Source organism: Pundamilia nyererei, unplaced genomic scaffold (assembly GCF_000239375.1).
Source record: "Pundamilia nyererei isolate P.nyererei 1_Seehausen unplaced genomic scaffold, PunNye1.0 scaffold00226, whole genome shotgun sequence".
Classification (NCBI taxonomy): domain Eukaryota; kingdom Metazoa; phylum Chordata; class Actinopteri; order Cichliformes; family Cichlidae; genus Pundamilia; species Pundamilia nyererei.
The window spans coordinates 838,815-865,632 of NW_005187627.1; the positions used below are offsets into that span (position 1 = coordinate 838,815).

The 26,818-nt window shown below is 40.3% G+C and overlaps 3 protein-coding genes across 7 annotated transcripts in view; 1 reads left to right on the forward strand and 2 right to left on the reverse strand.

Annotated features, from left to right (window-relative positions):
• slc44a4 (solute carrier family 44 member 4) overlaps positions 1-1,433 on the reverse strand; it is a 15,981-nt gene extending 14,548 nt beyond the window's left edge. For all 3 annotated transcript variants that reach the window (XM_005748675.2, XM_005748674.2, XM_005748673.2), the window contains exon 1: positions 1,167-1,433. In XM_005748675.2, coding sequence (XP_005748732.1) covers positions 1,167-1,212 — 46 coding nt within the window. In that variant the 5' untranslated portion in view covers positions 1,213-1,433. The remainder of the gene's footprint in view (positions 1-1,166) is intronic.
• A 698-nt stretch (positions 1,434-2,131) lies between these two features.
• ehmt2 (euchromatic histone-lysine N-methyltransferase 2) lies at positions 2,132-17,047 on the reverse strand. 2 transcript variants are annotated; one of them, XM_005748678.1, is made up of 28 exons: positions 16,977-17,047; positions 15,713-15,782; positions 15,270-15,437; positions 14,901-15,157; positions 14,385-14,463; positions 14,194-14,276; positions 13,969-14,103; positions 13,789-13,860; positions 12,461-12,572; positions 11,597-11,680; positions 11,159-11,295; positions 10,321-10,464; positions 9,612-9,928; positions 9,287-9,520; positions 8,704-8,786; positions 8,268-8,374; positions 7,732-7,854; positions 7,499-7,600; positions 7,172-7,276; positions 6,687-6,841; positions 6,406-6,573; positions 5,429-5,573; positions 5,260-5,337; positions 5,021-5,136; positions 4,534-4,620; positions 4,355-4,433; positions 3,837-4,012; positions 2,132-2,898 (listed from the first exon to the last, which is right to left on the reverse strand). In XM_005748678.1, the coding sequence occupies exons 1-28, from the start codon at positions 17,001-17,003 to the stop codon at positions 2,718-2,720; spliced, it is 3,624 nt and encodes a 1,207-aa protein (XP_005748735.1). In that variant the 5' UTR covers positions 17,004-17,047; the 3' UTR covers positions 2,132-2,717. The 2 variants fall into 2 exon arrangements, with proteins under 2 accessions (XP_005748735.1, XP_013770273.1); XM_013914819.1 differs by having other exon boundaries at positions 6,687-6,859.
• Positions 17,048-17,106: 59 nt separating this feature from the next.
• LOC102200163 (zinc finger and BTB domain-containing protein 12-like) lies at positions 17,107-26,509 on the forward strand. Of its 2 annotated transcripts, none has more exons than XM_005748676.1 (5): positions 17,107-17,444; positions 21,495-21,701; positions 21,784-21,978; positions 23,061-23,267; positions 24,919-26,509. In XM_005748676.1, the coding sequence occupies exons 2-5, from the start codon at positions 21,498-21,500 to the stop codon at positions 26,014-26,016; spliced, it is 1,704 nt and encodes a 567-aa protein (XP_005748733.1). In that variant the 5' UTR covers positions 17,107-17,444; positions 21,495-21,497; the 3' UTR covers positions 26,017-26,509. The 2 variants fall into 2 exon arrangements, with proteins under 2 accessions (XP_005748733.1, XP_005748734.1); XM_005748677.2 differs by having other exon boundaries at positions 21,498-21,701.
• The last annotated feature ends 309 nt before the right edge of the window (positions 26,510-26,818 follow it).

The window sequence follows — 26,818 nt, forward strand, 5'->3', positions numbered from 1 at the left end:
TGCCAGTGATGCTGTGGTCACCTGGTTTTTACATCTTATATGGAAGGACATGAAATCCATCCATCCATGTATGTTTACCTCCAGGGAGGGTTTGTTTATTGTAGCCTTATCAAACCTGCCAGAGTGCCAACAGACTCATGACGTACTCCAACAGAGCAGACTCCGTTCCACAAGGTGAAGTGGACAAAACGTTTTCATCAGCAGCAACAGAATTTGTCTTAAGAATCTAAGCATCTCCAGTTTTAGAGTTTGTGTGCAAACCACAATCACAAGCCACAAGGCCACAATCTGTTAACTAATGCAACACAGACTCCCTGCTTTTACACTATGCAGACCAATAGTGCTTATGTGTACATTCGCCCCAATATGAAACAATGTTAACTGATCATTATAGAAATAAACTGCACATATTTTCATGATAAAACATTAATTTAGGCAACTTTCAAGCCTAAATAACTGAGGATTCTCATCAGGGAGAACAAACTGGTATTTAGATGAGAGATAATCAAGTATTTAGTTAGTTAGTATCTAATCCTTCGAACCCCAACACTACACAGTTAACACATTTGACCATAAGGCCATGCTCAACTGACACTGTGATTAAATCTAAGCATTACATTAATAATGGAAGAAATTTTAAAGGACAGGATGCAATTATTTAAAACTATTTTAGCCTTCTTATTTCTCCCATTGGATACTGTCTTTTTTCTTAGAGTCAGGTTTCTGAGGTGTCCTGATTTATCAGTAATAAAACTGTCACAACATTTTAAAACTAGGTTATCTGTAAAACAATAAAACAGTTTGATTAGACTAATATTGGCACACGGGTAAAAACACACGGCCTACTGTTAAACAGGAAGATAATTAAGATATCACTGAACTTTAACGACCTAACAGTCATTAAAAAAAATCCACGTTAGAAACAGTGGGTTTATGCTAATAACCACTTCATTAAAAAAATAAAAATAAAAATAAAAAGTTAGAAAGTTTAACTTAAAACTCAAAAAAATAAATAAATGGCGTGACACAAAAAATGAACACAGCTCTCACAAAGTATTTAACTCTAAACTCGTTCATTTAAGAGTTTTCTCAGCTGCCTTTGGAAATTTTTACTTTAACGCTGAAAGCAGATCCTCTGAGAACACCAACGGCCGACGTCAGCTCACCGTATTCGGAGTTCGGATTTTCCTCTTCTTGTCTTTTTTTAGCCATGTTCCGCCTGGACCTCCACCTGTTCCTCCTTACTCATAAAACGCAACTTCTTCTACACACTGCGAGCTTAAAACAAACAAGAAGCTAAAACCGACTTTTTCCGAGGGAGCTTCGCCGCGTTAGCGCGGACATTGCAACTAATGACTGAAGAAATCTTTTTCTTCCTGGCAGCTGTAACCAGGGAATGACGCTGCACGCGCACCTGCTGAGGGATGCGCACCTGCGCGGTGGACCAAAGATTGTTTATTAACAAGAGGACTCGCTCTGCATAGTGTAATGGTAGAGGTCTATGGTAATACTTTGGCATGACTAAAATCAATACATAAAGAGAAATAATTCAGTCGAAGCTTTTCAAAAAATCTTATTTTTAGCCCTTTTTTAGCCTTGTCATTGCGTGTGTAGTCCTAGTAAAAATGTTTAGATTTGTTGGGTTTTTAAAATGCGTACAAGTGTTTCCTTCACCGAGCCAGAGCTGTGCTTTGTCTAATAAATAAATAAATGACACTTGTGTGTGTGTCCTATTATCTTCCAGTGAGAGCTAGCATTTTTGTTAGGGGGCAGCAAAGGTCTGCAGCCATTGTGTTTATGTGTCTGTGTGTCTTGCCTCTTAGAATAACTGGTGATTTTAAATTGGACTTGTAGACATTAGTGTGGAGTCTCTTCTGTGTTGAAATTGAATTTGCTCAGAGTGAGACTTCCACCTTTAATCTTCACATCTGATCATACCCAGTCCTGCTTCCCACTCCTCTTGCTTTGCATTATTGTCTAAAGGGCCTTTGTTGTTAAAACAGAAACTAGGAAACCAAAAACCAGACAAAGTCAAGGCTGAGCACAAATAAAACAAATTAATCAAGTGACTTTAAACATGTGTAGGCCGTGATTCTTAATTTTAATAAAGCCACAGCACAGAAGTCAACTCACGAGTTATTTTATTACACTACATGTGACAGTAAACAGCAGGTATAAAAAAAACAAAACAAAAAAAACAAAACAAAACAAAGCTAACATGGTAATCAAAAACAACCTTACTCGGTCCAGCATGGGTAAACACCCGAACCATTACTGCTCTGTATCAAAATGCATGACTTGTTGGCACAAGAGAAACAAAAAAAAAAAAAGAAAAAGTATAAAATACATGTTTGTATATATGACTGGTACATGATGGCAGACTGCTAACACGCAAAGAGTCAAGGCATGAGTACATTATGATTTACAGTTAAAATACTGTGCGTAAAGAATTACAAGACCTCTGTCATTTCTTTCTCCAAACTCCTACATGGTAAAAAAAATCTTCCGGCCCAAATCCTCGACAAGATAAAGTGGCTGTTGACAGCTTCAGGAAAAGAAATTGCAGTTCAAGTAGAAAAACACACAGCACCTTAGATATAAAACTGAATGATGAATGAAGATGTAGCCCCGCTATGATGTATTTCCATTACTAGTGTATGCAACAGAAGGGGTTAATCCAAAGGCCCCATGGGTAAGTGTCTTTTTTTTTGTTTTGTTTAAGAGTTCCCTAGCATGGTCAGCCCACAGTCAGCTCCTGATTCTGGGCCGGCCTCCAGCCGAGCTAGCCGGCTCTGCTCCAAGGCGATAGCTTCGGCAGAATGTTTGCATTTCTCCGAGCCGCACTGACAGGTGAAATATTTGCTCTTAATGTCCCAAAACCGATCTCCGTAGTCAAACCTAAGGACCAATCAGAAGACAGACCATTAGAATAGATTTCCAGATAACAGAAAGAAAAGAGGGCTCAACTAAGCAGGAAATAAATTACACACAGTTGTGTTCAATTTAGTTCACATACACTTTTCATGGGCAAGTGTACAGTTATGGTAATTTAATTTCTTTTTTCATAATGTAAAAACAGTGAAGCTGGAGGATGAACACCAACTTTTTTCCACTCTATAAAAGTTAACGCGAGGGTTTCCGATGGTTAGGAACAAATGCAACTGCATGGCAGGATTGTAAACGGACCAAACTTGAGTCAGGAGATTAACTGAGATAATCCATCCGCAATAAGAGGTTAGTCATTAAAACACTGCAGCATGAGCTGAGCTGTAGTTACATCGTAAGGTTTTAAAAACTGAGCTTTAAAATGATTAGTGTAATAAAAACCGAGAGAGGCCGACAGTGATCGCTGACTGTTTTTAGGGGCTTGTTCAGATTACACGGAACAAGATACAAAGCATTAAAACATGTTTAAAAACACAACAGCTTTAATAAACAGAGTAGTTTGGACCTGGAAGCTCATATGTGACAAAGTTCATATGTCATCACTTAAAGACCGGATACCAGGAGTTTCTGGTTCATGGCAGTTGGTTCCTGGTTATTCCAAACATCCTAAGAATTTTTTCTCACCTGAGGGTGACAGAGAGATCCACTGTACTTCCGTACAGCACAGTTGTTTGAAAAGATGATCAAGTTATTCACAAGATGAAAACCTATAGATGAAAACCTAAGATGATCTGTCATAGCAGTTGTTCGAAACTGCTATGACAGCCATTCCCAGCTGATGTAAATCTACAATTATTCTTCTTGGATTAACCCAATTCTTGCCCATGATGAGTGCATGTAAACTCTTGACCACAACTTTAAGGTCCAACCAGGCACTTATGACTTCTTACCCCAGCTCCTGCCCACTGAGGATGTCTCTGGAGCTAAAGAAGGCAATGCGAGGAAATCGCAGGTCCTGATGGAGCATGAACACACGTACTGGGATGAGGTTTGGGTCACACAGGTGGTTGATGAAGCGGCTGATGTTGCCGTAATACCGGGCATCGATGCAATACACCTCCCCATCCTATACAGAAAAAAAAAGACAGTTGAGGAAATCATAGCAGACATTTATTTCTGCTATGGGCATATTTATTCCTATTAAATTAGTAAATACAATTTAAAATACTACAACACAATCATAAATTCAAAGTACCACGATAAAAGTATCTTCATATTTTTAGAATCAGTGTCAACACAAGAAAGGGGGTTAAACCCTAACCTTCCAAACACAAGATTAAGACTTGGTCAATTATTTACTTCATAGTTTTTGATTAATAATTATACAGTTAATAAGCTGTGTGCCCCCTCTTTCCGTTTTCCCCACATGATGTCCATGTTTTGAAATACACAATTTAAGAAGGTTCACCTTGTTGTCCAGGTCAAACAGGTAGGAGTCATCCTCTCTAACATCTGCTTCTGCATCTGAGATCAGCTCTCCAACATATCTGTGCAGAAAGAGGAAGGTAAGCTTCATTTTTTTAACCTCTAGCTTTTCACAGAAAAGCAGCCTAGTGTGTGCCAGCAGAGGGTTTTTTTTCCTCTTACTCGCAGATGAAGCTTCCCTGTGGAATGTCCTGCAGAGCTCGAACTCCCCAGCCCATCTTCTCTGTCCTGTACAGCTGCAAACGAACTCTGAGGAGGAAAGATGAAAAAAATAGGGTTAAGGGTGAAGTATCAAGCAGACACTCATCAACCGGGGGGGAAAAAGAAAAAAAGCCAGTGATGGCTATTTGCAACACATGGCTGCCTCTGCACTGTTAAACATCTGTGACTGACTCAGGTGCAGAGTGATTAATAATTATTGCTTTACCATTGCTGCCCTCAGCAAGATGTAGAAAGATGGTCAGCAGGTTGTTGATTACTGCACAAGAGAAGAATCATTTTTTCCCCCCCCAATCAAAACTTTAGCAGTTGAGTTTATTTGTTAGAAATCTCTCCAGATGATATGAGGTTAAGATTATTCGGTGTCGGTTTGTAGTCTGACGTGTAATCTGGCTGAGATTTATGCATTTCTTTAATTGCTGATACTCACTTGATCCCTGCCTGGACCACCCTGTTCTTGCACGTTCGATAACAAGAGCAAGCCATGTTGCATTCGAAAATTAGTGGAGGTTCGATTTTGTTGAACTCCTGAAGCAGCCGTTGATCCTTGTAACAGAAAAAGAGGTGAAAAAAAATATGATAGAATAAGAATAACTCTGCCAATTTAACTTCATATGAAATCTGCTGCTAATGATTATGATGGTATTTTTTCCCCAGACAGTTTGTTACCTTGTCATACCAGCAGCGGATGCTGAGCTGTCCACAGAGGCAGTTGCTAGATGAGCAGTCATCAGTGCAACTACAGTGCTGAAGGGGGAGAAAAAAACAAAACAAGGAAAAATGAAGAATACATTTTTCTAAATAAAAGTTCTGTTGTGTGGAGACAAAATGAAGTTACCTGTAAGTGTGTGATATTACGGTCTATGTTCATTGCTGAAGTTTCACAGTTTTCTGAAACGTATTTGTAATCCGATGGACATCCTTCATCATCCACCGAATTCACGCAGGGGATTGGAACATTCTCGTAGCCCTGTGCGATGTCACTGACACACAAAGCAAAAAGCTTAATCTGCATGTTTCCCCACTGATCGACCATGGGAAGTCCCCTGGACCTAATCATAAATCACATCATTTAGCATACATGATGCACTCATGGCTCTTGATACCAAAACTAAAATGGTTTTGGGGCGTGAGCCTGGCATTGAGCTGCCAGATAAATGGTGGGTGTGCCTAGCATAGACTTAAGTACACAGTGTGATAGGTTTCAACTTACGCATAGTGGTCACTACAGTGGACAGCTATTCAACGGCTGTTTTCTTGCATTTGTGTCAGTGTTGATGGTATACTTGCACAGAAACCACTACATTGGACACTGATGTGTCAGTCGATACCCTGCTACCCACTGGTCAGCCAGTGGACATGTGTAAGTGGACATGTAAAAAACTATATGGAAAGTAAGTTCGAAAATCTTTTTTACATGCCTAAAGAGGAATAAAAATACTTAAGAAAAAAATCTGGATTGATGTTATCATAGTTCATGCATGAAAGGGTTAAATAGAGTCCAATTCTCAAAGTCTCATCTATTAAAAATATATTGCAACATACAGAACCAATGTGACAACATACCTCATTATGCAATCTGAGTCATGGATTTTTTATTTAGGGGTAGACTTAAGCAGGGATTTTTTTCATGTTTCTGTTAACATTTTAGAAAACCAAATAAAAGTGGAGCTTTCATCGCTGTATTTGGGGTTCCACTTCTTTGTAGTACCAAATACTAGCTCTTACATCCATCTTGGCAAGAAATTGTATCCTTGAATTTGCACTGCTGATTATTTTCATGTAAACAACACATTATCGACCCAAAACACCTACCTGCAGATGATTCTTTCCGTCCGAAGCATGCGATTGGTTATTCCCCTTCGCAGTTTCCTGTTGATTTGGAGTGACACCCACACTGGTGTGTCAGTTCGCGCCAATGTAAGAGGTGTGTCTCCCTCCCTGTTCATGATGTCTATGTCTGCACCTCTGGACAGGAACAACCTGCACAAAACAAAAACCCAGAGAAAACAAGTTCATGTCCAACCAACTGTAGCAAAATGTCTCCAATTTCCTTAAATGTGTTGATGGATAAAAGCAGATGTATATAAACTCACGTAACACATTCCAAGTAGCCCTCTCTGGCAGCGATGTGGAGTGGTGTGTCTCCGTGTACGTTAACAGAGGAGAGGGAGCAGCCGGCGTTCAACACCAGCTCTGCTATATCCACATTTCCTGCATACGCCGCCCAGTGGAGACAAACATTCAGCTCCTGATGGGAAAGACGTGACTGTTTAAAGTAAAAACCTGAAATATGTTCATACAACTGCATCTATGTGGTCTCTCACACCAATGAGCTAGGAAATTGTTTAACCACTTCATAATGCTTAAACATGTTTCCATTATCTAAGCTGTGGATGCACTCCTCCCTCCAAAGTCCTAATCTGAATTTAGGAAAATCCAATAACATTTAATATGGCTTAAAAGTGAGGCTAATGCCTAAAATTTGCATTCTTGCTAAAGCCAAGCAGGGAGCGACTCCACCTGCTTGCACAAAGACGTTGTATCGTGTACTTTTGCAGAGTTTATGGTAGAAATCTACCTTATCATTGATGGTGACGTCAGCTCCTCTGTTCAGCAGCGCTTTGATCACATTGACGTGTTTGTGCTCTGCGGCCCAGATGATTGGCGTCCAGCCCCCGCTGTCCTGAAACAAGCCCACAGGAAGAGTCGGGAGTGGATAACAGAGCGAATCATATGCCATGTAGAAGGTTGGTGGTTCAATCTCTGGCTATTTTACAAAGTCTAATCAAATCATTTCCTTGTCAGGAAAAGGCTGAAATTTTCATTGAAGAGGGAGAAAGTAAGTGATGGCAGACAAAAATGCTATCTTGCTCCTTTAAAATAGACATCCAGGATCTTGCTTTACCTGTGCATTCACATCAACCTGCCCCGTCTCCAGAAGCATGTTGACAGTCTCAAGGTTTCCCAGCTTGGCAGCATGGTGGAGGCCAGTATATCCATCCTCCTCCTGATGAACAATGATATATTAAAAAAATTAAATAAAATAAATAAATAAATAATAATCATTTATTTAAAAAACAAAAATCCATATCCAGCAAACCTCTTATGGTTCACAGTTATTTGTTTGGAGACACTTACAACGTGATAGACGCAGGCGCCATTCTGGACCAGGTAGCGAGCCACCTCAATGTGATTGTTGATGATAGCCTCCAACAGAGGAGTCCTCAGGTCCTTGTCCTGGGCATCAACTTGAGCACCAGCCTGTCAGTGTGGAATCAAGTGTAATATTTAAATGAAATACTTTAATTTCGGCACATCCTAAAAGCAATGATGTGTGCCCATTTTCATTTTTAAATGGTTAATTGTTTGTGAAAATGCAGAGCTGAAAGGATCAGATGGAAACAGCACCATAAAATTTAAAAAAAAGGCTGTTCAGTGCAAGAGTTATCTTTATGTTTTGGGCCATTAATCAGAAAAAGCAACCATCTCTATGACTCATCTGGGATTCTTAAAAAGCATGCCAGCTTTTTCTTTCCATTGCTAAACTATACAAACTATACTAATTTTGAAATTTCAAAAGTAAGCTCTATTTGCAGCCTCATAGAAAACGAGTAAGCTCACATCAACAGATGAAAGAAGCAAAGACAAGTGTAACCAGGCGATTCATTTCTCACCTGTATCAGCATGTAGCAGACTTCCAGCAGACCTCTCTGAGCTGCAGCGTGAAGAGCGGAGCGCCTGTTCTGAGAGTCCGGCTGGTACGTTGGATCGATACCCTCCACTGGGACACACACACACACACACACACACACTTAATAGATAACTAGTGGTCATGTGTTTGCTTTCTTTTCACTCTGAAGATTTCAGGGCAATAGTTTACATGTGATGTGATGGAGTAACAGCACTTCCGTGCCTGTTTATTTTCTTTAGTGTGTTCATATGTAACATTTTCTTTGATTGTGGAATTTAAACTGATTGTAAGCTGATTACATAATGAACTCTATCATGATGAATACCTATTAAAAGAACAGGCAACAACCATTTTTGTCAAAGTATACAAGTCGAAATATAAAGGAGCACAGTGGAAGCGCTGCAGTTTTCGCCACTCACTGAGCATGAGCAGGACTCTCTGCACCTCTCCTTGCTTGGCGGCAGGGTAGAGCTGACGAGGGTGGAACCTCAGTTTCTTCCTCCTGGCAAATGAAAAGCAGTAATTTACCAATTTGGCCTCAAAACAACCAGCGATTTAGTTTTTCAGAGAAAGCCATTTGTAATTAGCCACTGTTTTTGGAAGATTTTGAGCAAACAGTGATGGAAGATGTTTATGCCTGCATTTACAGCAATGTATCATCTTTCTGTGCAAGTTTAAAGCAGTTTTTACACACACTACAGCCCGATGTGTGAACAGAGCAGATAACAGAGTGGTGCATTTATCGTTAGCGAATACTACATTTGAGTTTGCACCTCTGTGAAATAAAGCCCAACCCCAAGTTCACTTGTGAAAACAGATTAAGAGATTTCAGAAGATGACAGGAATGCTCTGCTTGGGGAAAAAATATAAAAAGAGAGCTGTGTGTATATTTTAAGGAAACAAATGAAGCTAAAAAGCTGAAACTAAACCTGCTTCAGCCTGGTATTCAGCTCTTTAACCAGATGGAGCTGAAAATAATTCAACTTAAATCAAGCCTCCAACCTCTCTGTGTCCTGCGTGAGAATGGCTTTTTGCAGCGCCGCCCTACTGGGCCCAGGTGGAAGTGCACTTGGGCTGACTGGCTTCCCATTTGGCATGCAGAGCGAAGGTCCTACGCTGTCCACGCCCTCCTCTGCTGGGGGGACGGTGGTTGCAGTTGCAGCTGAGGCTACAGGTTGAGGAGGCTGCTGCTGCTCTACTGCAGGTGTTACCAAGCCGTGACTACGCATACGAGCACTGAAAAGACAGGAAAGTATGGAAGCAAAAAAAGAAAAAAGAAAAAACCCACATTTTTAATTCTGACATTTCCCATGTCATTTAGCCTTACCTGACAGGTCTTTCAGGCATCTTCCCATCCTTCATCCCACCTGTGGAGGCTGTGAGAGAGGGTCCCGTGGGGACAGATGGTGGCAGAGACGGTGTGGTGGTGGAGGAAGCAGACATGGTGACGACCGTAGTTGCGGAGGCCGTGCCGAACGACCGGATAGTGACCTCCTGCGCCTCGGAGGCATCTTCGCCACAATGGGGACAGAAAAGCATGCCTCCGCCATTTGCTCTGCTGCGCCCACCGCCCAGCACCGTCACACACCCCCGGTGGAAACGGTGAGCTATGCGCTGGTCCGGGCAGCACTCAAGAAATGTGCCCTGAAAGAGGAGCATAAAGCAGAAGAATAAAACCAGATATGTTAAAAAAAAAAAAAAAAGATATCAAAGAGGAAAAACAAGTCTACTGCACAGAATATACTGAGGCAGATGAAGAAAAGCATAAACAAGAAGAGAGAAGGAAGAAAAAGAGGACTAAGACCATTATCAGAGACGATATACAGGAGAACTGAGAAGGAGAAATAAGAACTAAGGAAATATCTAAAGTCTAAAGTTCTGTAAACACTTCCTTTGGTTTCAGTTCACGTGTAAAACTCTACAGGAACAAACTTGAGCCACATTCTCGCAGGTTGTTGTGTAAGAAGATGCCAAAACCACATTCGATAGACACTCTAGAGTCTTCAAATATGAAAGCAGGTGGTTTTAACACTTACCGCTATACAGAAATATCCACAGCCGGGACAGCAGTGGTGTTTGACCATGTGTGAGCGATGGACGTCACAAAGCACCATCAGGGGAACCCGACTGGACGGCCTCATGGTCTCCCCCTTAATAGTCCGATTGGTGCAAGCTCGCAGCTGACAAACACAACAGGAGAAAAAAATGAACTTAAATGAACTCCAGGATTTCTGAAACCTTTACTGAGTTAGATTAAATATTTTTAAGATGTTATTGCCATAAAAAATGACATCTACTGCATTTTACACAGTTTTACAGGCAGAGAATGAGAGAGAAAAAACTATGAACAATTATTAGGTCATATTTTTGTTTGCACTTCCCAGCTGTATAATAATAACTGCTAAAGAGAAAGTAATGTCTGAGCTGGATCCAGATGAAAAGCATATATTTGATCCTCCAAATTTTTTCCCACATCAAAGTTACCCTTGATCTTAAATCCAGCTTTCATCGGCTTTTCTTTTACCCCTACACACATAACGCGTGCATTTTCAGTACTGTCCTTGTACACAGCTCTACTGATTTATATCTCGCACTGCTATCATAGTGTACATAGGTTTGAGTTTTATACATTCCCTGAAATGCTCAGATTTTTTCTAAATTCTTCTTTATACTAAGGTGAGAGAGAAACAGTCTTTTGATTTTCCTGAATGCATCTGTACATGTAGTAAACTGAGAATTAAAAAAAATAAAAAGTCTTCCAATGTTGAATACTTTACCTCACACAGAGCTAAAGAAATCAATTAATACTGTATGTTATAAAATGAAAAGTAGCCACCTGCAGGGTAAACACAGAGAGCAAACACAGGGACAAACCTCTCCATCGATGCTCTCAGTGGCCATGCACTGTCTGCTGACACGGTGGCTGGTGCTGTCCACCCGAGGAGCCTCCATCCTGCAGCTGCACAGGGGGAGCTCTTCCAGCCGCTCCGTGTCTCCTGCATCACTTCCATCTGCAAAAGTGGAGGGGCAGGGTTTGACTTGTGATTTAACAGTTAACATTAAAGTCATCTAAACCTCAACTGTTACAGAAGACAATACTTAGGTTTGAAAAATATAATTGGGTGATTTTGGTGTTTTCCAATATAAATCTTTTTTAAAGGAAATGAATTCCACTCTGTTAAGTAACTGTTCTACTGCTCTAATTGAACTGCTCAGTACAACCAAAGCAGTAGATTGCATCATTAAAGGTAAACACCACTTTATTGCCCCTGTATAATCTACTTTAGAGCGACACATCCATCTTACACCTACCCGGATGAGGAGAAAGTGTCAGACTGTCAGCAGCAGCGATGTCCAGAGCACCCAAGGGAACCTCTGTGTACTCTGCAGACCTTCCTGTCAAGGACAAACCAAACAACAACAAAAAAAAACTGTAAGCACTAAAAGGAACTGGAACATGATGCTCTTCACTCATGCTACACAGCTTTTAATGCTTTACAACACTGAAATTTGAAAAAGCCATTTAGACCTTTTCTCACTGATCAGCAGAAAACATGTTTTCAGAGACACCTTTGGTTCTAATTACAGGTCTGAGTCTGCGGGTGGCATCTTTGCAAGTCTGGACACAGGATTCCTCTTCACAAGAGTGTTTAGGTCCTGGTTGAGGTGGCAGTGGTGTCCTTTAGAGCTTTTCTTTACATATATGTCCTGTTTGTGATGACGGCCTACTCTATGCATTATCTGACAGCTGCCTTAGATCATTTCTATGATCCTTTTAACTTTTCACTTAATGCCAATGTGTAACAAATGCGCAACACAATATGTTTCTCTGGCTTTTTGCTTCATGTTCATTTTCACTAACTGACAGGTTAGTGGTTTTTCTCACAACTTTTCCAGTATGCAAATGTCCTTGGGCAAGATACTGACTAAATCCTTCCACATGCATGCATTGATGTGTATTATAAACGACTAAAACCCTCTATGCATACAAAAGTGATGTATGAATGAGTGCGGCACATTGTTTTTAATTGTGACCAATTTGCTTTTTGTAAGAGCCTGGATTTTTCAAAATTTACTGTTAAAAAAATTCTTATTTCAAGGAGCGTGTTTCAGGTTACCAATCTCTTTGACAGATAAGTGTGGTTCAGAGAGTAGGAAGTAGATGACATCACTCACCTCCCTCTGTCTCCACGACGTCAGCCGCGTTTCTCTCTTTGTCCTGATCGGACAGTGGCCATGAAGACTCTTCGCTCTCTCTGACCACTCTCTGTGTTTTAGACTCTGAACTCTGCAAGTAAAAGACAAATAAAAAATAAACATCTGAATATAAAAATATAACATTTGTGAAATAGTGGGGTTTTTAAGTAGTGGCTGATTATTTTAAAACTCCAACCAAAGTTTGCATTTTTGAGGTTGTTAAAGTTTCAAGCTAAAAGACTAGTTTATACGAAGAGCAGCCAATCAGAAGAAAGCTGACTTAATAGGCGCTAGAACACCTTGCTGGTGGATAAAATGAAGAGCTGCATCCATGGATTCTCTTATAGTGTGCAAAATGACTATTACAGAGTCCAAGAACAAATATATGGGATTGAAAATAAGCATAATACATCTACCTTAAAAGTACAAATTCCTCAGTTTACAGACAAGACAGCAACTTTAAACATGAAGTAGTGTCTAATGGCACATATTGAGTGTGTCAGCATCTTCATGGTCCAACTCCTTAATAATGATCCCGCTGCAACTTATTGATGGCTTATTTGAGCTAAAGACATTTGTCACGACACGTACAGTGGCTTGCAAAAGTATTCGGCCCCCTTGAACTTTCTTGGTAGGTTTACAGTTGTGCCATACTCCTTCCATTTCTGAATGATGGCTTGAACAGTGCTCCGTGGGATGTTCAAGGCTTGGGAAATCTTTTTGTAGCCTAAGCCTGCTTTAAATTTCTCAATAACTTTATCCCTGACCTGTCTGGTGTGTTCTTTGGACTTCATGGTGTTGTTGCTCCCAATATTCTCTTAGGCAACCTCTGAGGCCGTCACAGAGCAGCTGTATTTGTACTGACATTAGGTGCACTCTATTTAGTCATTAGCACTCATCAGACAATGTCTATGGACAACTGACTGCACTCAGACCAAAGCGGGCTGGATAATTACGCACACCCCACTTTGCAGTTATTTATTTGTAAAAAATGTTTGGAATCATGTATGATTTTCGTTCCACTTCTCACGTGTTCACCACTTTGTGTTGGTCTTTCACGTGGAATTCCAACAAAATTGATTCATGTTTGTGGCTGTAATGTGAAAAAAATGTGGGAAAGTTCAAGGGGGCCGAATACTTTTGCAAGCCACTGTAGATAACCCTGCATATCTAGAGTACATGCATGGCCATGCTGGCTAGAGTCACATGTACAGGTGCAAATACAGTAATGAAACAGGAAGTTAATACAAAAATGAGGAAAGAAGTATCTAACAAGAAAGCAAATATCAAGCCAAGAAGCTACTCACGTGATCCGAGGTGTTTACTGGCCTCTCTGTGTCTTTAGCTTGCTGTCTTGTTTCTTCTTCACCATCTTCAAACTGTAAAGCAAAAAAAAAAAAAAGAAGCTTAGTTTACTTTAGTTTAAAGTTTGGCTCATAAACACACTGTAGCAGTGTAATGTGGGTTTACTTTTGATGGCTTCAAACCTTTTCAGAATCTCGCCTGGACGGACTAGAAATCTGAATTCTCTCGCCTACTTCCTCCGCGGACTTCCCCACGGAGCTGATGCTCTTTCCGGGTGCAATTTCAGACTCTGCTTTTTTATGGAATGAGCTTCCTTCCTGAAAGTAGGATGAGAGACAGATATGAAATGGACCACAAACAACTGTTATTTAAACCAAAAAAAACAAAAACCAAAACAAGTGTCTCACCTCAGTATGAGCGTTATCGGAAACATTTTCAGATCTCTCAGGTGTGCTGTCTGATAAAGGATCCAGCCTCCTCCTCTTTGCAACTTTAGAAGCAAAACAATGTGATGCAAACCATGACAAGGCTTAGTTTTAAAGAAAAGCAGTAGTTAATGCTCATTTTACTCATTTACTGTGAGTTTAGACCTACTGACCAGGTTCAGAGTGAGAAGAAAGGCTGGCTGAGGATCCTGAAGGAGTCACAGATGCAACAGGTCCCTCAATTTGACTGATCTGAGGAGAAAAATTAGCCAGAGTGTTTGCAGGTATATTAATATCATTTTAAATGCAACTTAAGACCAAACTTGTGATAGAAGCAGAAACCTAAAGTACAAATATCCTTTTGATCCTTTCTGAGTTTAAGAACACTGTCCAGATATGCTTATCAATCTGGAAAGGAACAAAAATATAATTGTTTTCCTAAATGATATCCAATTTCCTCAAGTTTTAAACCCTGTTAAACACACAGCAGGGATTTCTCTACAGGCATTTAAATTTTTGACAGCTTTAAGTCAGTTTGAAAGGTTTAAAGTCATTTTTAAAACACAATAATTTACAATAAGCACCTTTAACAACTGGTAGAAATCCAGATAATAAATCATTAAAACTCAAGAATCAAAAGAAATTTACCAAATATGATTCATACCAAATAGGAGTAGCTCCTCTCTCACCTGCCCTGGTGGAGGCCTGTTCATGGTCTTTCGCGCCCGATGGATCTTGGGTGGTGCAGGGGAAACAGATGGAGAAGAAGCAGCTGTTGTAGAGGAAGAAGAGGAGGAGGATGGAGGACCAGGTGGAAGGACAGATTTACTGCTACCAGGCCCTGAAACGCTCATCTTTGCTCGGCCAGGAGACAAAGTCGAGGACGTGGAAGGAGACGACGACAATGACGACGAGGTCGTCGAAAGAAGGGAATTTGCTGTGTGACCTGACAAATCAAAGCAAAAGGGATTATCTCCTCAGTTTGTAAACTAAGTCCGATTAAATCAACGAAATCAACGCAGAGAATTTCGACAGCATCTAACACAATCTGAGCTCACCTGTAGCAGCAGGTTTGTTCTGGGGGGAGGCAGCAGGGGACCATTGTTCTCCTTCCTCTCTGACTGTGGAAGCATCCTTCCCGGGCTGCTGGGACAACAACAGTGATGACATAACACCCATGGGCTCCGTCTTGGTGGCAGCAGCAGATGAGGTGGAGGCTGCATTATCTGAGGAATATCCGGAGTGCAAGAATTTTAAAGTTTATCAAGGAGAAATCATTTCTTGGGCATAATGCTACAATCTGCCGCTTGATGGTAGTGTAATGATGTGCAGCATGTCATAAATCTCAAAACATCTCAGTCTGATTTCTTTAATATGACAATTCACTGTACTCATATGAGATCAAATGGCATTCACAGGCCATTTAATTGCAAACCAATACAATGTCTTTCAATATATTTCAAATATTAACATAATCTGCATAAACCAGCTGGTGATTTACCTTCCTTTGTTTGACTTGACCCAGCTAATGACTCCTCTGATGTTTTTGACTCGTCATTTTCATGGTGCTCCTGGTGGACAAAACAAGAAACAAGTGAAACGAGTAAAACTGATAATAGAACAGGCTCTTATTTCAATGATTTAATGAAATGATTGCAGTTCAACCATCTCGAAGATGGTAGAATAAATACACAAAGAAATTATATTGTATATTTGCATGCATGCAAAATATACAGTTGCTTGAAAAAGTATTGTCCCCCTTCCTTTATTTTTGTATGTCTGTTACACTTAAATGTTTTGTTGAAATTCAGCCACAATGAACCCCCTTTTTAATGTCTTGACACAGCATCTCAATTGGATTTAGCTACAGGACTTTGACAACCTTTTTCACACCAGTGTACATGTAAAAACATGCATTCTAGAGGTCTAAATGTGTATCCACTACACTCATTCTATCTCTGGCCTTATGGTAATATTTTTGGGCCCAGCAAGTTCTCTTGATAGAAACGCTTCCTACTGACAAACAACACAGGACCTCAACCAGGGGCAGCAGGACAAGGATATGAGGATACTGTGAGCATCACAGCATCACTCATCTCAAAAGTGTTGTGTCTGTTCTTTGGCATTACAATCAAAACTGTCACAAATGTTATTTTAGGTAAAAAAATAAAACCCACTACTTTCGGCCTTCACTTCTCCAAAATAAACCTGTCGGCCAATAGGTGAAATTTTCTGTTATGTTACATGAACTGCCGCCATGAGTCAGTAATTCCATTGATGCTTTTTACACGACCCAAGAAAAACTCCTTACTCAAGCAGTGCACCAAATAGAAAAGTGAATTTAAAACGGGATTTTAAACTATGACTGCTTAAATTCTTTTGGTGTCCATGTCTCGTTGGTGCAAAATTTACTTTAAAAAAGCTCCTAACTAGCAACTACGAATAAAAACATATCCTAAAAACAGATCGAGGTGCGATACTTGCTATACAGAGGATTGCTACAAAGGTTTCTGGTCAATAAATACAAAACAGCAACAAAACATCATCTGGATAAGAGTAACCCTGCAGGTAACACAAAACTGTTACAGGCTAACATTGCTAGCAGTGCAGCCTAGGTTTCAATAAAAAAAAAGCTATTATAATCGACATGTAAAATCAAGAGGAGCTTGGCAGTATGCAGTATCGGTAAGCTGGGGAGTTTAAAGGTAGACGAATAGACAGAAATTCCTTTAGCATGCAGTTTTCAGCTGCAGTACGTTAGCTACCTTTGTCGTTGTCTCAGAAGCCGACATGTTTCCCAGTGACCGTCAACGTATGTGAGCGTGCTGCGTCACGGCCGGAGCCCCGCCCCTCGATGGATGGTGGGAGGGGGGTGGTGCCCATTAATTTTTTTAAAACTCGCTGATCAGAAATCAGCCTACGTAATCTGGTTTTACGGCTGACCGCGAGGCGAAGTCGCTTGCGAAAACAGACTCAAAGTCAGCTTAGCGGCGAAATACGGGGCGGTTTGTGTTTGTTGTCACGAGGTATGCTTTCTACACCCCCCTCCGAAAAAAATAAAGGGGCCGAAAAGTAAACAGAAACCGAGGCAGAGGCTGGTGTCGTCTGGAGGAATGAACAGACAGCGCTCCCGTTCGGCTAGCATCTCCTCATTTAACAGTCGCTTCATTTAAAGAAACTCCGATTTGCTTTCTGGAGAGCCCGCAAGGCATTCAAGGAGAGGAGAGGCGAAGGTGAGCAGGCGACAAAGTTTGACAATAACTGAGGGGGTTTTGTTTGTTTGGCTGCAACTGGAGAGACGACACGAAAAGCGAGCTGTTAGTGAGTGGCTAACGTTAGCTAGCTGGACTGGAATGAAAAGAGGACAAAAACGTGTGTTATAGCCAGCTTATAATCACCTTTACTAGTTTATTATAGGCTCCACTACTGTTGAAACTCATGAAACGGTAAGCTTTTTTTAATATCCGCTTTTCAAGTTCAAATGTTAGCCAGTCTAACTTTTCAGCGTGGATATAATTAGTCTGTTTATATCACATCAGTTAGTGGATTACATTAATATAACATGTCACTAAAGTGAGCTAGCATTATATAATTTCGTCCCATAGGTCCTCTTAACCTTAGTTGGTGTTATACCACTATTTACAAACACTGATTTTTTAAATTGTCTTGTCAGTTTGATTTGCGCCTACCATGGATCTTATTTTTTGTTGGCCACTAGAAGCATGTTTAATCTACATATTTATTGTGCTGACCAGTTTTCATCCTTTATTTTGTCGTCATTATCTTGAGAGACAGTACTATGCAAAAGTCTTGAGCCACCCGTTATTTCTTTATAGGATCCAAGCTTTCTTGTCATTTATATTAAAGTGATCTTGAGCAATAGTACTCCAGGATTTCTGAAATACTCTTTAAAATATTTCTTTGGATGTTGTCTTCTGTTTTTTCACTCACTTTGTATCTGAATGCTCTGAAGTCAGAGCATGTTCCAGTCCACAAAAACCTTTTTTGTAACAAGATATCGATTTCTGCTGTCCCTGTATGGATACATTATTAGCAAACAAAATATCACGATACTACACAGTATCGATTTTTTTCCCCCACCCCTACTGTATAGACAAGGTATTACAAGTAAAAATAGGTGAGGTGTGATAAAGAAGTGATATTTGTTGGCTCTTGGTAGGAATGGTTATGAGGTCCATCATGGTGGAGTGAAAAAGCAGCTGTGGCTGTCCAGCACAAGATGGAGAGGGTGTGAAGGATTGGCCAATACTGACCATAACTGGGACAGTATCCTCCTTTCTGAAACCTCTGTCAGAGACTACACCCACAACATTACTGGCTTCAGTTTATTGAGTCTGTTGTTATCTGCTACTCTCTGTCTGCCGACAAACTTTTTTGCGGGTGTTTGTTAAGCCACTCAAGACTGACCTATGACTCATTCGAGCATTTAAAAAAGGCTCCTAACTTAAGGGATGAACCATTGTTGTCTCTACACATAACAGACAACTTAACAAAGAACCAATTTAAAATTTCATCTTGAGGCAGTTTGTTACCGGTGCCTGTTGCTTTAACGCATAATTTATTCCTGTTTCTTTTTAGCCGAATCTATGAAAAGTACCAAAAATAACACTTTCAGAGATATGAAATTTTATTTTTGCATGAACTAGGTGATTCCTAACAAGTTACTAGCTGAAGACTTGGCATAGCTTGACTTGGTGTGCAGTGTGTCCTTAAAAATTGATTAAGCTAGACACAGAGGTCCAAAGAAGGAAAAAAACGATCTACAGCTGTTGGACAGTATCTGAAAGTCCGACAAAGACCTGACAGAGGACCCGAGAGATGCATTTGCCCCCCCCCAGTTGATTCATCTACTGTTCAGAAATTATATCAGTGGAAAAGTGGCTGTCAAAGAGCCATTAGTAAGCATGAAGTATTCCTGAAGACTACTTAAATAAATTACAAGAAAACCTGCTTAAGAGAGTTCAGCCTGATCTTACCAAATGTTGACTTTAAAGCTTGTTAGAATGTACAAGCTCTGTTTTTCCCTTTTTTATTGCTTTTCCATGGAAGTTTGCATACATTTTAATAAATCGCTGCACCCATTTCCCATTTTCCTAGTAAAATATAAAGAAATCAGGGGAGACTCAAGACTGTTAGCTCAGTCTTACAGAAAAGGAGTTTACTCACATTAGTTAGATTTTGTGAAGATAAGAAGGTATTAATCAGACAATTATTTGCCAAATTAATGGTTTTAATGGTCATGTGGCATTTTAATTTCTTTCTCTCACACCAATAATCACAGATCTAAACATGAAACAGTTACCCAACAAAAGAAAGAATATGGGCCAGTAAGTATCAGAACTTTTTTTTCCACCTTAAAAATCTAAAACCCTAAGATGTATAGAAAAAATACTGGCTGGCGAGTATTGGAGAATGTTTGGCCTTTTGTTAGGCAAAAAACAATCAATGAAACTGATTATTTTGATAACAGATTAGTAATTGATCCTAGTGTCAGTTGAGCAGATGATTAACAGTCATCACTTTGATCTCTTCGTTTCATTTCCCCTTTAAAGATTTGTTATTCAAACAAACCATCAGCTGATTCCTGTTCTGCAGCGCTTTGTTCTTTTTAGGAAGCTTCCTTTATTAGGCAATAGGCAGTATTGCATTGTCCTTGTTTGATCTCATTATCTGTAACACATTCCACATTTGTTACACACTTTGAGACCAGAAGGTGTGTGTGATTTTTATGAAATGTGCAGCTGAAGGAGGTGCTTTTTGTCACTGTCAGTCCTCTATAAACAAAATATTTACAGAAAATATTTATTTAGAAAAAAAATAATACATAAAATACTCCTATAATTGGACCACATTTCAGCTATCCAATAATAAAGCCAGCAATATAAAAGAGCGTCTTTAATGAGTGTGTCTTTGAAGTCAGAGAAAAGTTTCCGGGAACAGGCACATTTTAAAAAATCATAGACTTTACCTGATTACTTAAAAGTATTGAACGATATCTAGTTAGGGTTATCCAGTTAGGTTGAAAGAGCGGGCAATGTGTCTGTCAGGAAGTTATCATAAAAAGCAGCTGGGCTGAGGCCAGATCAGAGGTGCAGAAGATGATAACCCCGAAGGGCAGATCAGTCAGGTTTAGGGTTATTACTGGCAGGTTTCTGGACATTTTGATCACACCTCAGGTGTTGAGTAGATCTCAGTAGCTCTTTGTACTCTTTGGGTTGTTTCTCATGGATCTGAAGTTTTCTTGAGTTTGTTGAGACTCATACATATTGTTAGGGCTGTGCGATATGACCAAAATCTCATATCCCGATATAAAACATCTATCGTCCGAGAACGATATAAATCACAAAAATTTTACATTTTCTGTAAATTCTGTGAATCTCGGGTAGCTGAAGTGTTTCCAGCTGGGCGTCGTGTATCTAGAGTCGAGTGTTTTACCAATGCATTAAACTACACATTTTTAGACATAGGTTGTAACGGCCGCCGTTTTCTTTGAGTATTTATTACACGGCGTGCTGCAGGGAAAAGCCTGTTCTAACGTTTGAGTCTAAGGTTTATTTTTTAGCACTTGACGGCCCTTTTTTTACTTCTCATCGGTAAATACTCTGCATACTCTTTCACGTAATTCAGTTTATTTTGAAAAGTCTCAACAGGATCTTGAGCTTTATTGTGAAAGGTTTATGTGGAAAATAAACAAGCGGACACGTGATGGTTTTACCGTCGTTGTTGCTAACGACAACGCATAAAAACAGGCACTTGTCCGTCCCTAGTGTGATTATATTACATATAAGAGAAAGAGAGAACTTTAGGAAATTAATATAGCCACTACAGTGACCATCAAAACGATGAAAAAATATTGCCGTAAACAGTTTATTTTGCAACAGCACAAAACAAACGATAGCGTAAAATGAAACGATCGACGTTTTTATATCCTCATCCGATATATATCGTTATATCGAACAGCCCTACCCTCTTGTCTTGGTCTATCTATTCATCCATCCATCCATCCATCCCAGCACAAGCTGATTTCCAATCCTCTGCTGGGATTTCGGTTTCCAAATCTTTGCTCCCAGCATTGACCTTGTAGTGTGGACACTTGAGTATAAACAGAATACAAACCTGTGATATGATATCCTTTCTTAAACCCTCATCACATTACACTGTGTGAGTCTAATAACTGATTTGTGTTGTTAATCTTTTATGAAAGGCTCACCTGTACGTATTTAACGAAGTGAAATCACCTACAGATTCTTGTTTCTCCTCAGAAGATGGAGTTGGTGTTTTTCCGGCTCCCGGGACATGGGAACATGACCCTGAAGCACATGAATTCACTGAGATCCCGCCAGCATTTCTGCGACATCACCATCGTGGCCAGTAACAACCAGACGTTCAGGGGACATAAGGTGGTGCTGGCTGCCTGCTCACCTTTCCTGAGAGATCAATTCCTCCTCAACCCATCGTCCAGGCTTCAGGTAGGCCCCCATCAGCACATGTGAGATTATGGCTCCTATTCATATTAAATGAAGCTGTTCTGTGTTCATGATTTTTCTCCAGGTGTCGATGCTGTACAGCTCCACAGTGGTATGTGATCTGCTTCAGTCTTGCTACACTGGAATCCTGCAGTTCAACCCAGAGGAGATCGTAAACTACCTGACGGCTGCCAGCTACCTACAGATGGAGCACATCGTAGAGCGCTGCAGAGGAGCTCTGGAGAAATATGTGCAGCTGAAGAACCCCAGTCAATCTAAGGTCAGTCAGTAGACATTAATTATATTTGTTCCTGCTTTCTTACCTGGAGTTTAATTATTAATATTTATTTAGTAATTTAGCACGTAAAGCAGTCCAACTATAATTTTTTTATTTTCTGATTACAGGTTTTTCAACTGGAAATCTTGCACCTTTTTCACCCTAAGCTGTGTGCACATTCTCAGAACTTGCAAAACTTGATAAAGTTTTACTAGATTTTCTGTAATCCTGTTTGTATGTACTCGGTTCAGTTTATTTATCTCAGTTTTTTGGCAGTCTAGCATCCACAGTTTTCAAGATATAATTTTCAAATTTTGTGAGATGGTAGATACCAATAACAGCTCGAGCTGTTTAATTTAGGTGAAAATCAAGTTCAGCTGTTATAGCTGCCTACCAATATCAAGGTCAAGGTCACACCAAATGTGAAAATCAGTAAAAACGTTATACTACCCACAATTTTGAGTACCTTGATTGGGTTAACATTTAACCTTGAGTGTTATTGTAAGCACCCAAGGTTAAATTCCAAGCAACTATATTGAGTAGTATATCACGTGAAAGGGCACAGAGAGAGCTGTACAACACACTTTTTATTTTTTCAACACAACGCCCTATGTCAACACAGTGATGCCATACATTTTCGCCAGATCACACACTGCTTATCTTAAAGGGGACATGAAACGTTACACATATAAAGGCTAATTTACAGGCGCTGGTCTCAAAATGCGACATAGATGTAAAACTGTCTGTGAAGCTGGATTTACAAAAGAAGTGCTTAAAATTTTAAAAACACGTTTAGCGCCATCGTCTGTCAGTATGAAACATGACGTCATGTGACAGAATCGTTAACTTAGAGGAAAATAAGGACACTAAAACTAAAAATCAATTTAAGGGGATCCCATTAGTGCTGCTCCTGTTGGCAACAGTGAATTTTACATCAAGAAACTGATTTGACAATGACACAAAAAATATAAATGTCCTATAGGATATATATAACCTACTGTAGGATATAAAATATGCTACAGGAAATTTCCATATTAACAATGCTGACATCAGCGTAAAACATCCAAATTTTATCCTTTTTCTAGACGCCCACAGAGGAAACTGAAACCAGGCCAGTGATCGTCAGCGGCAGTGTCCATTCAGTCGCATCACCTCCACCTAGGCAGCCTTCCCCTGTGCACTCCCACAGCCCCGTAGTGCGCTCGGTGGAGGAGAGCAACGGCGAATTGTCTGCTCAGGGAAGCAGTCAGCTGCATGATGACAGTGCTGCACTGGATGAGGGCTTCATTAAGGTATTTCCTTTTCTAATAACATTTTAGATCACTTGTACTTGTGCATAGGATGTTGTCATGATGTCTGGTAAAATAATTTAGACTAACTGACTTTTCTGTGAGTAAGGAAAAAGATTAATTTTAAGGATAATTTAAAGTCGATCATAACAAAATTTCTAACATTATTACTCAGTAAAGAGGATATAGGCAGCCCATTACTTTTACATTTTTTATTCTTTTTAATTTATTTATTTTTCAGGTGAATTTGGTTTCAGTTCACTTCCCGGTTAGGTTTGTGCATTTCAGTTTAGTTTTTATTGCTTTCAGTGTTTCTTTTAGGGAATTTGAATTGTCATATAGGGGCCTTTTGTGGACAGGAAGTCAGACAGAGAAACTGCATAGAGAACACAGTCAATTTTCAAAATAAGACGCCTTGCCGGCTAAGTGAATGCTGTCGGCGACAGAGCTGACTTGCACTCGGAATGTTGCTGTCATGTACCAAAGGCTCTGGGCTGGTTTACACATTTCCTGTATATTTTTTACTTTAGTTCATTTTTGTACAAAGTAAAATAAAGTGTAGTTTATTTGTAATTCAAAAAATTTAGTTCTTATTCTAGCATTGGTTAACAGATTAAAGATCATACTGTCAATTATCCTGACTGTAGCATTTTCTGAAATATAATTTGGCTTACAAACACTATATATATTCGAACGCTGTTCTTTTTCAGTTAAGTTTTGCTCTGTTTCTGGTGTGCGTACTGATTTATGGTGGAGACATGGGGAGATGTCTCCTCAGAGGGGATGCAGTCTCAGAAGAAATGTCTCTGTGAGGAGGGGTATAGGAAATTAGATTGGAATAGGATGGCAGTCCATTTTTTTTTACTCAAAATAGAATAAAAATGATATTTGTGGTCATTTCTGTATCCTAAAGAACATGTTGTAGTTTCTGATTTTTCAGTTGTACAAATGATCCTTTGGTTGAACTTTCTTATCCTGTTGGTTCTGCACAGTCCTGCCAAAATCTGCCATAACTCACCCCGACGTATCGCTCTGTAAGGAGACGAAAAGGTTCTTCTTGCACGTGTTTAGTGTTTAGTTTGTCACTTTTATGGTTTAGGGTCAGAGGTCGGGTTTAGGCCAAGCATGGGGAATGTTAGCCTGTGAGATGGAGCTGTTTTGGCCTCTGGTATCTGCTACACTGTTACCCCCCTGATTAATCACTCACGGTGCAGCCTGGAAACATTCAGTGAACTTCAGTCCTAACAGCTTCCCTTAAAGCTACTTGGAGCCATGTGGTCCAATTAAGGAGATGAAGGTTGCAGAGGTGTCCATCCTAATGAATAGAGCTGGAAAAGACCTTAAGGATAATGACAAAAAAAAATCCTCACAATTTACCGAAGCCTTTGCTCATGTGTCCTATTTTTCTAAAGTGGTATTTAATTTATTCAAGCAAAGAATACTCTTTTGAAAGAACAAGAAAAATCCTGAAAAAAATCATAATTAAGCGTAATGGGCAGGTCGTCAGATCTCACCTTTATGGGAGTAGTGTTAAAAGTGGTTTGGAATAAGCAGTCTGAAGCACACATGGGTATTTTGATGGATATTCTGGTAGTTTCCGGGCATCTTTAGTTGTAGCCTTAGACACCTCACCAAGTCTGCACTTCTCTTACAGGTCCATGCATCAGATGAGGATGAAGAGGCCAGACAGGAGAACTACAATATGTTAAGAGTGTATATTTCTGAAAATGAGCACACTGACAGAGACAGGGAGGAGGAAAAAGGAGCTCCCTCTGAGGTACCTCAAGGCGCCAACTTCTCAGAGACAGAAGAAGTTGTGATTGGAGAAAGTGGCGAGTATGACTTGAATCCAGCAGGTCTCAGTTCTGGAGAGTTTTCAGCAGAAAGTCTCCGCGCTCTAAGTCGAAGAATCTCTGAGACTAATATTGGCCATAGCAGAGGAAGGGGAAGGGGGAGGGGTTTAAAAAGAAAAAGGTGGGTGTCATCTCAGGAGAAAAGACCTATAGGCATCACCCAACACCAGGATCTCTGGTATCTTACATCTGCTGGAGGTGGCTTTGGCCTGGACTACAGCCAAGAAGGACTGAGGGCATCAAGAAATATTGTCACAGTTGAGATCCCAGAGTTGGACTTCAGCATGGGCAGCACACAGGGGGAAAAGGTTTCACCAATACCCGCTAACAGTCTTAACCAGTTCTCCCTGGAAGAGTCTGCTTGTGGTGCTGGTGAAGGGAGTTCAGGGTTGACGACTGTTGGAACAAACGAAGGCAGCGATGAGTCGGTTGCCGTGGTGGGGTCTACTTCCAGCGTAGCTGGCCCTGTAATCTGCGAGCACTGCAACATGACTTTCCCTTCAGCCCATTCCCTCGCAATCCACTCCCGCTCCACTCACCTGCTCTATGCCTGCCCCTGCTGCGGGAAGCACTTCCACCACTCTACGAACCTCACCCGGCACATGGCCGTGCACAGAGGGGCCGGCAAAACGCACCAGTGCCCCCTGTGCTACAAGACGTTCACCCAAAAATCCACTCTGATAGACCACATGAACCTCCACAGTGGCGAGCGGCCTCATCGCTGCGCTTACTGTCACGCCCACTTTGCCCACAAGCCCGCCTTACGTCGGCACCTGAAGGAGCAGCACGGCAAAACCACGGGGCAGAACTCCCTACACGAGCAGGAGGAGAGGGAGAGAGCAAGAGGAGCAGCTGGGAGAATACGAGAGGAGGAGCAAGAATGTCTGGTTACTGAGTAATAAGTCTTGTTACAGACTTCAGGCTTGACGGCTTGTTGCAGTTACATTTGGTCTTCATGTGATCAGTGTCAACACAATGTGGAAATTAAGTGTGTGCTAAAAAATAAATGCCTTTACATTCTGGCTGCCAAATAAAAGACCTTTCACATATAACTGTTTGTTTTTTTTAGTAAAAAGGAAGAAAAAAATGTTACTTGACATTATAGTAAAACACTGGTATAAAAATATCTGATGGCTCTGTTTAGTTTGTGACAATGAGTCTGCATGAACAATACCAGGACCCCGAAGCCAAAGCAGAGGAAATTTTAACAGTCCATATTTTTTATTATTCACACTTGTGCTTTTCCTACTGTGTAAAGTGTTCGTTTTAACATTGTTTTTGATTCAGAAATGCAGTCTTCAACTTGAATATGTTGTACGTGGAGTCAGCGCAGTGACTGACTGCAAGTCAAAGACTCTGTGAATGAGTGTAAATAAAACAGCTAGAGAGAAACTTCTCCGTTTCGAGTTACTCCACTAAAACCCCACCAACACCTTTTTCCAAGGAGTAGCCAATCAGAAGAAAGGACAGGAGCTAAACTGGCTTATTGTAGAGCATGAGCTGAATGGTTGATAAGAAAGGGTTAGATTCATACAATTCTACTCCAGAAGAGTCCAAGAATAAAAAACATGAAGCTGACAATGAGGATAATGAGTCTACTTTTTTCCATGAAAACAGATAGCAGGGCACATTTCAGAAGACAAGATGTTTCTTTCTAGAAGGTACTTTTAGAGTCAAAACTGAGTCATTTAATATATAAAT

What these genes read in the sequence shown, in the direction of transcription:
- ehmt2 (XM_013914819.1), bottom strand. Translation starts at nt 17,003, where the DNA reads ATGTCGGCTTCTGAGACAACGACAAAG. An exon ending in CGTCGTGGAGACAGAGGGAG is followed by an intron (nt 11,681 to 12,460) that starts GTGAGTGATGTC and finishes TGTCCTTGACAG; the next exon opens with GAAGGTCTGCAGAGTACACA. An exon ending in AGGTTGATGTGAATGCACAG is followed by an intron (nt 7,277 to 7,498) that starts GTAAAGCAAGAT and finishes GGCTTGTTTCAG; the next exon opens with GACAGCGGGGGCTGGACGCC.
- LOC102200163 (XM_005748676.1), top strand. Translation starts at nt 21,498, where the DNA reads ATGGAGTTGGTGTTTTTCCGGCTCCCGGGACATGGGAACATGACCCTG. An exon ending in ACCCATCGTCCAGGCTTCAG is followed by an intron (nt 21,702 to 21,783) that starts GTAGGCCCCCAT and finishes ATTTTTCTCCAG; the next exon opens with GTGTCGATGCTGTACAGCTC. An exon ending in AGAACCCCAGTCAATCTAAG is followed by an intron (nt 21,979 to 23,060) that starts GTCAGTCAGTAG and finishes TCCTTTTTCTAG; the next exon opens with ACGCCCACAGAGGAAACTGA.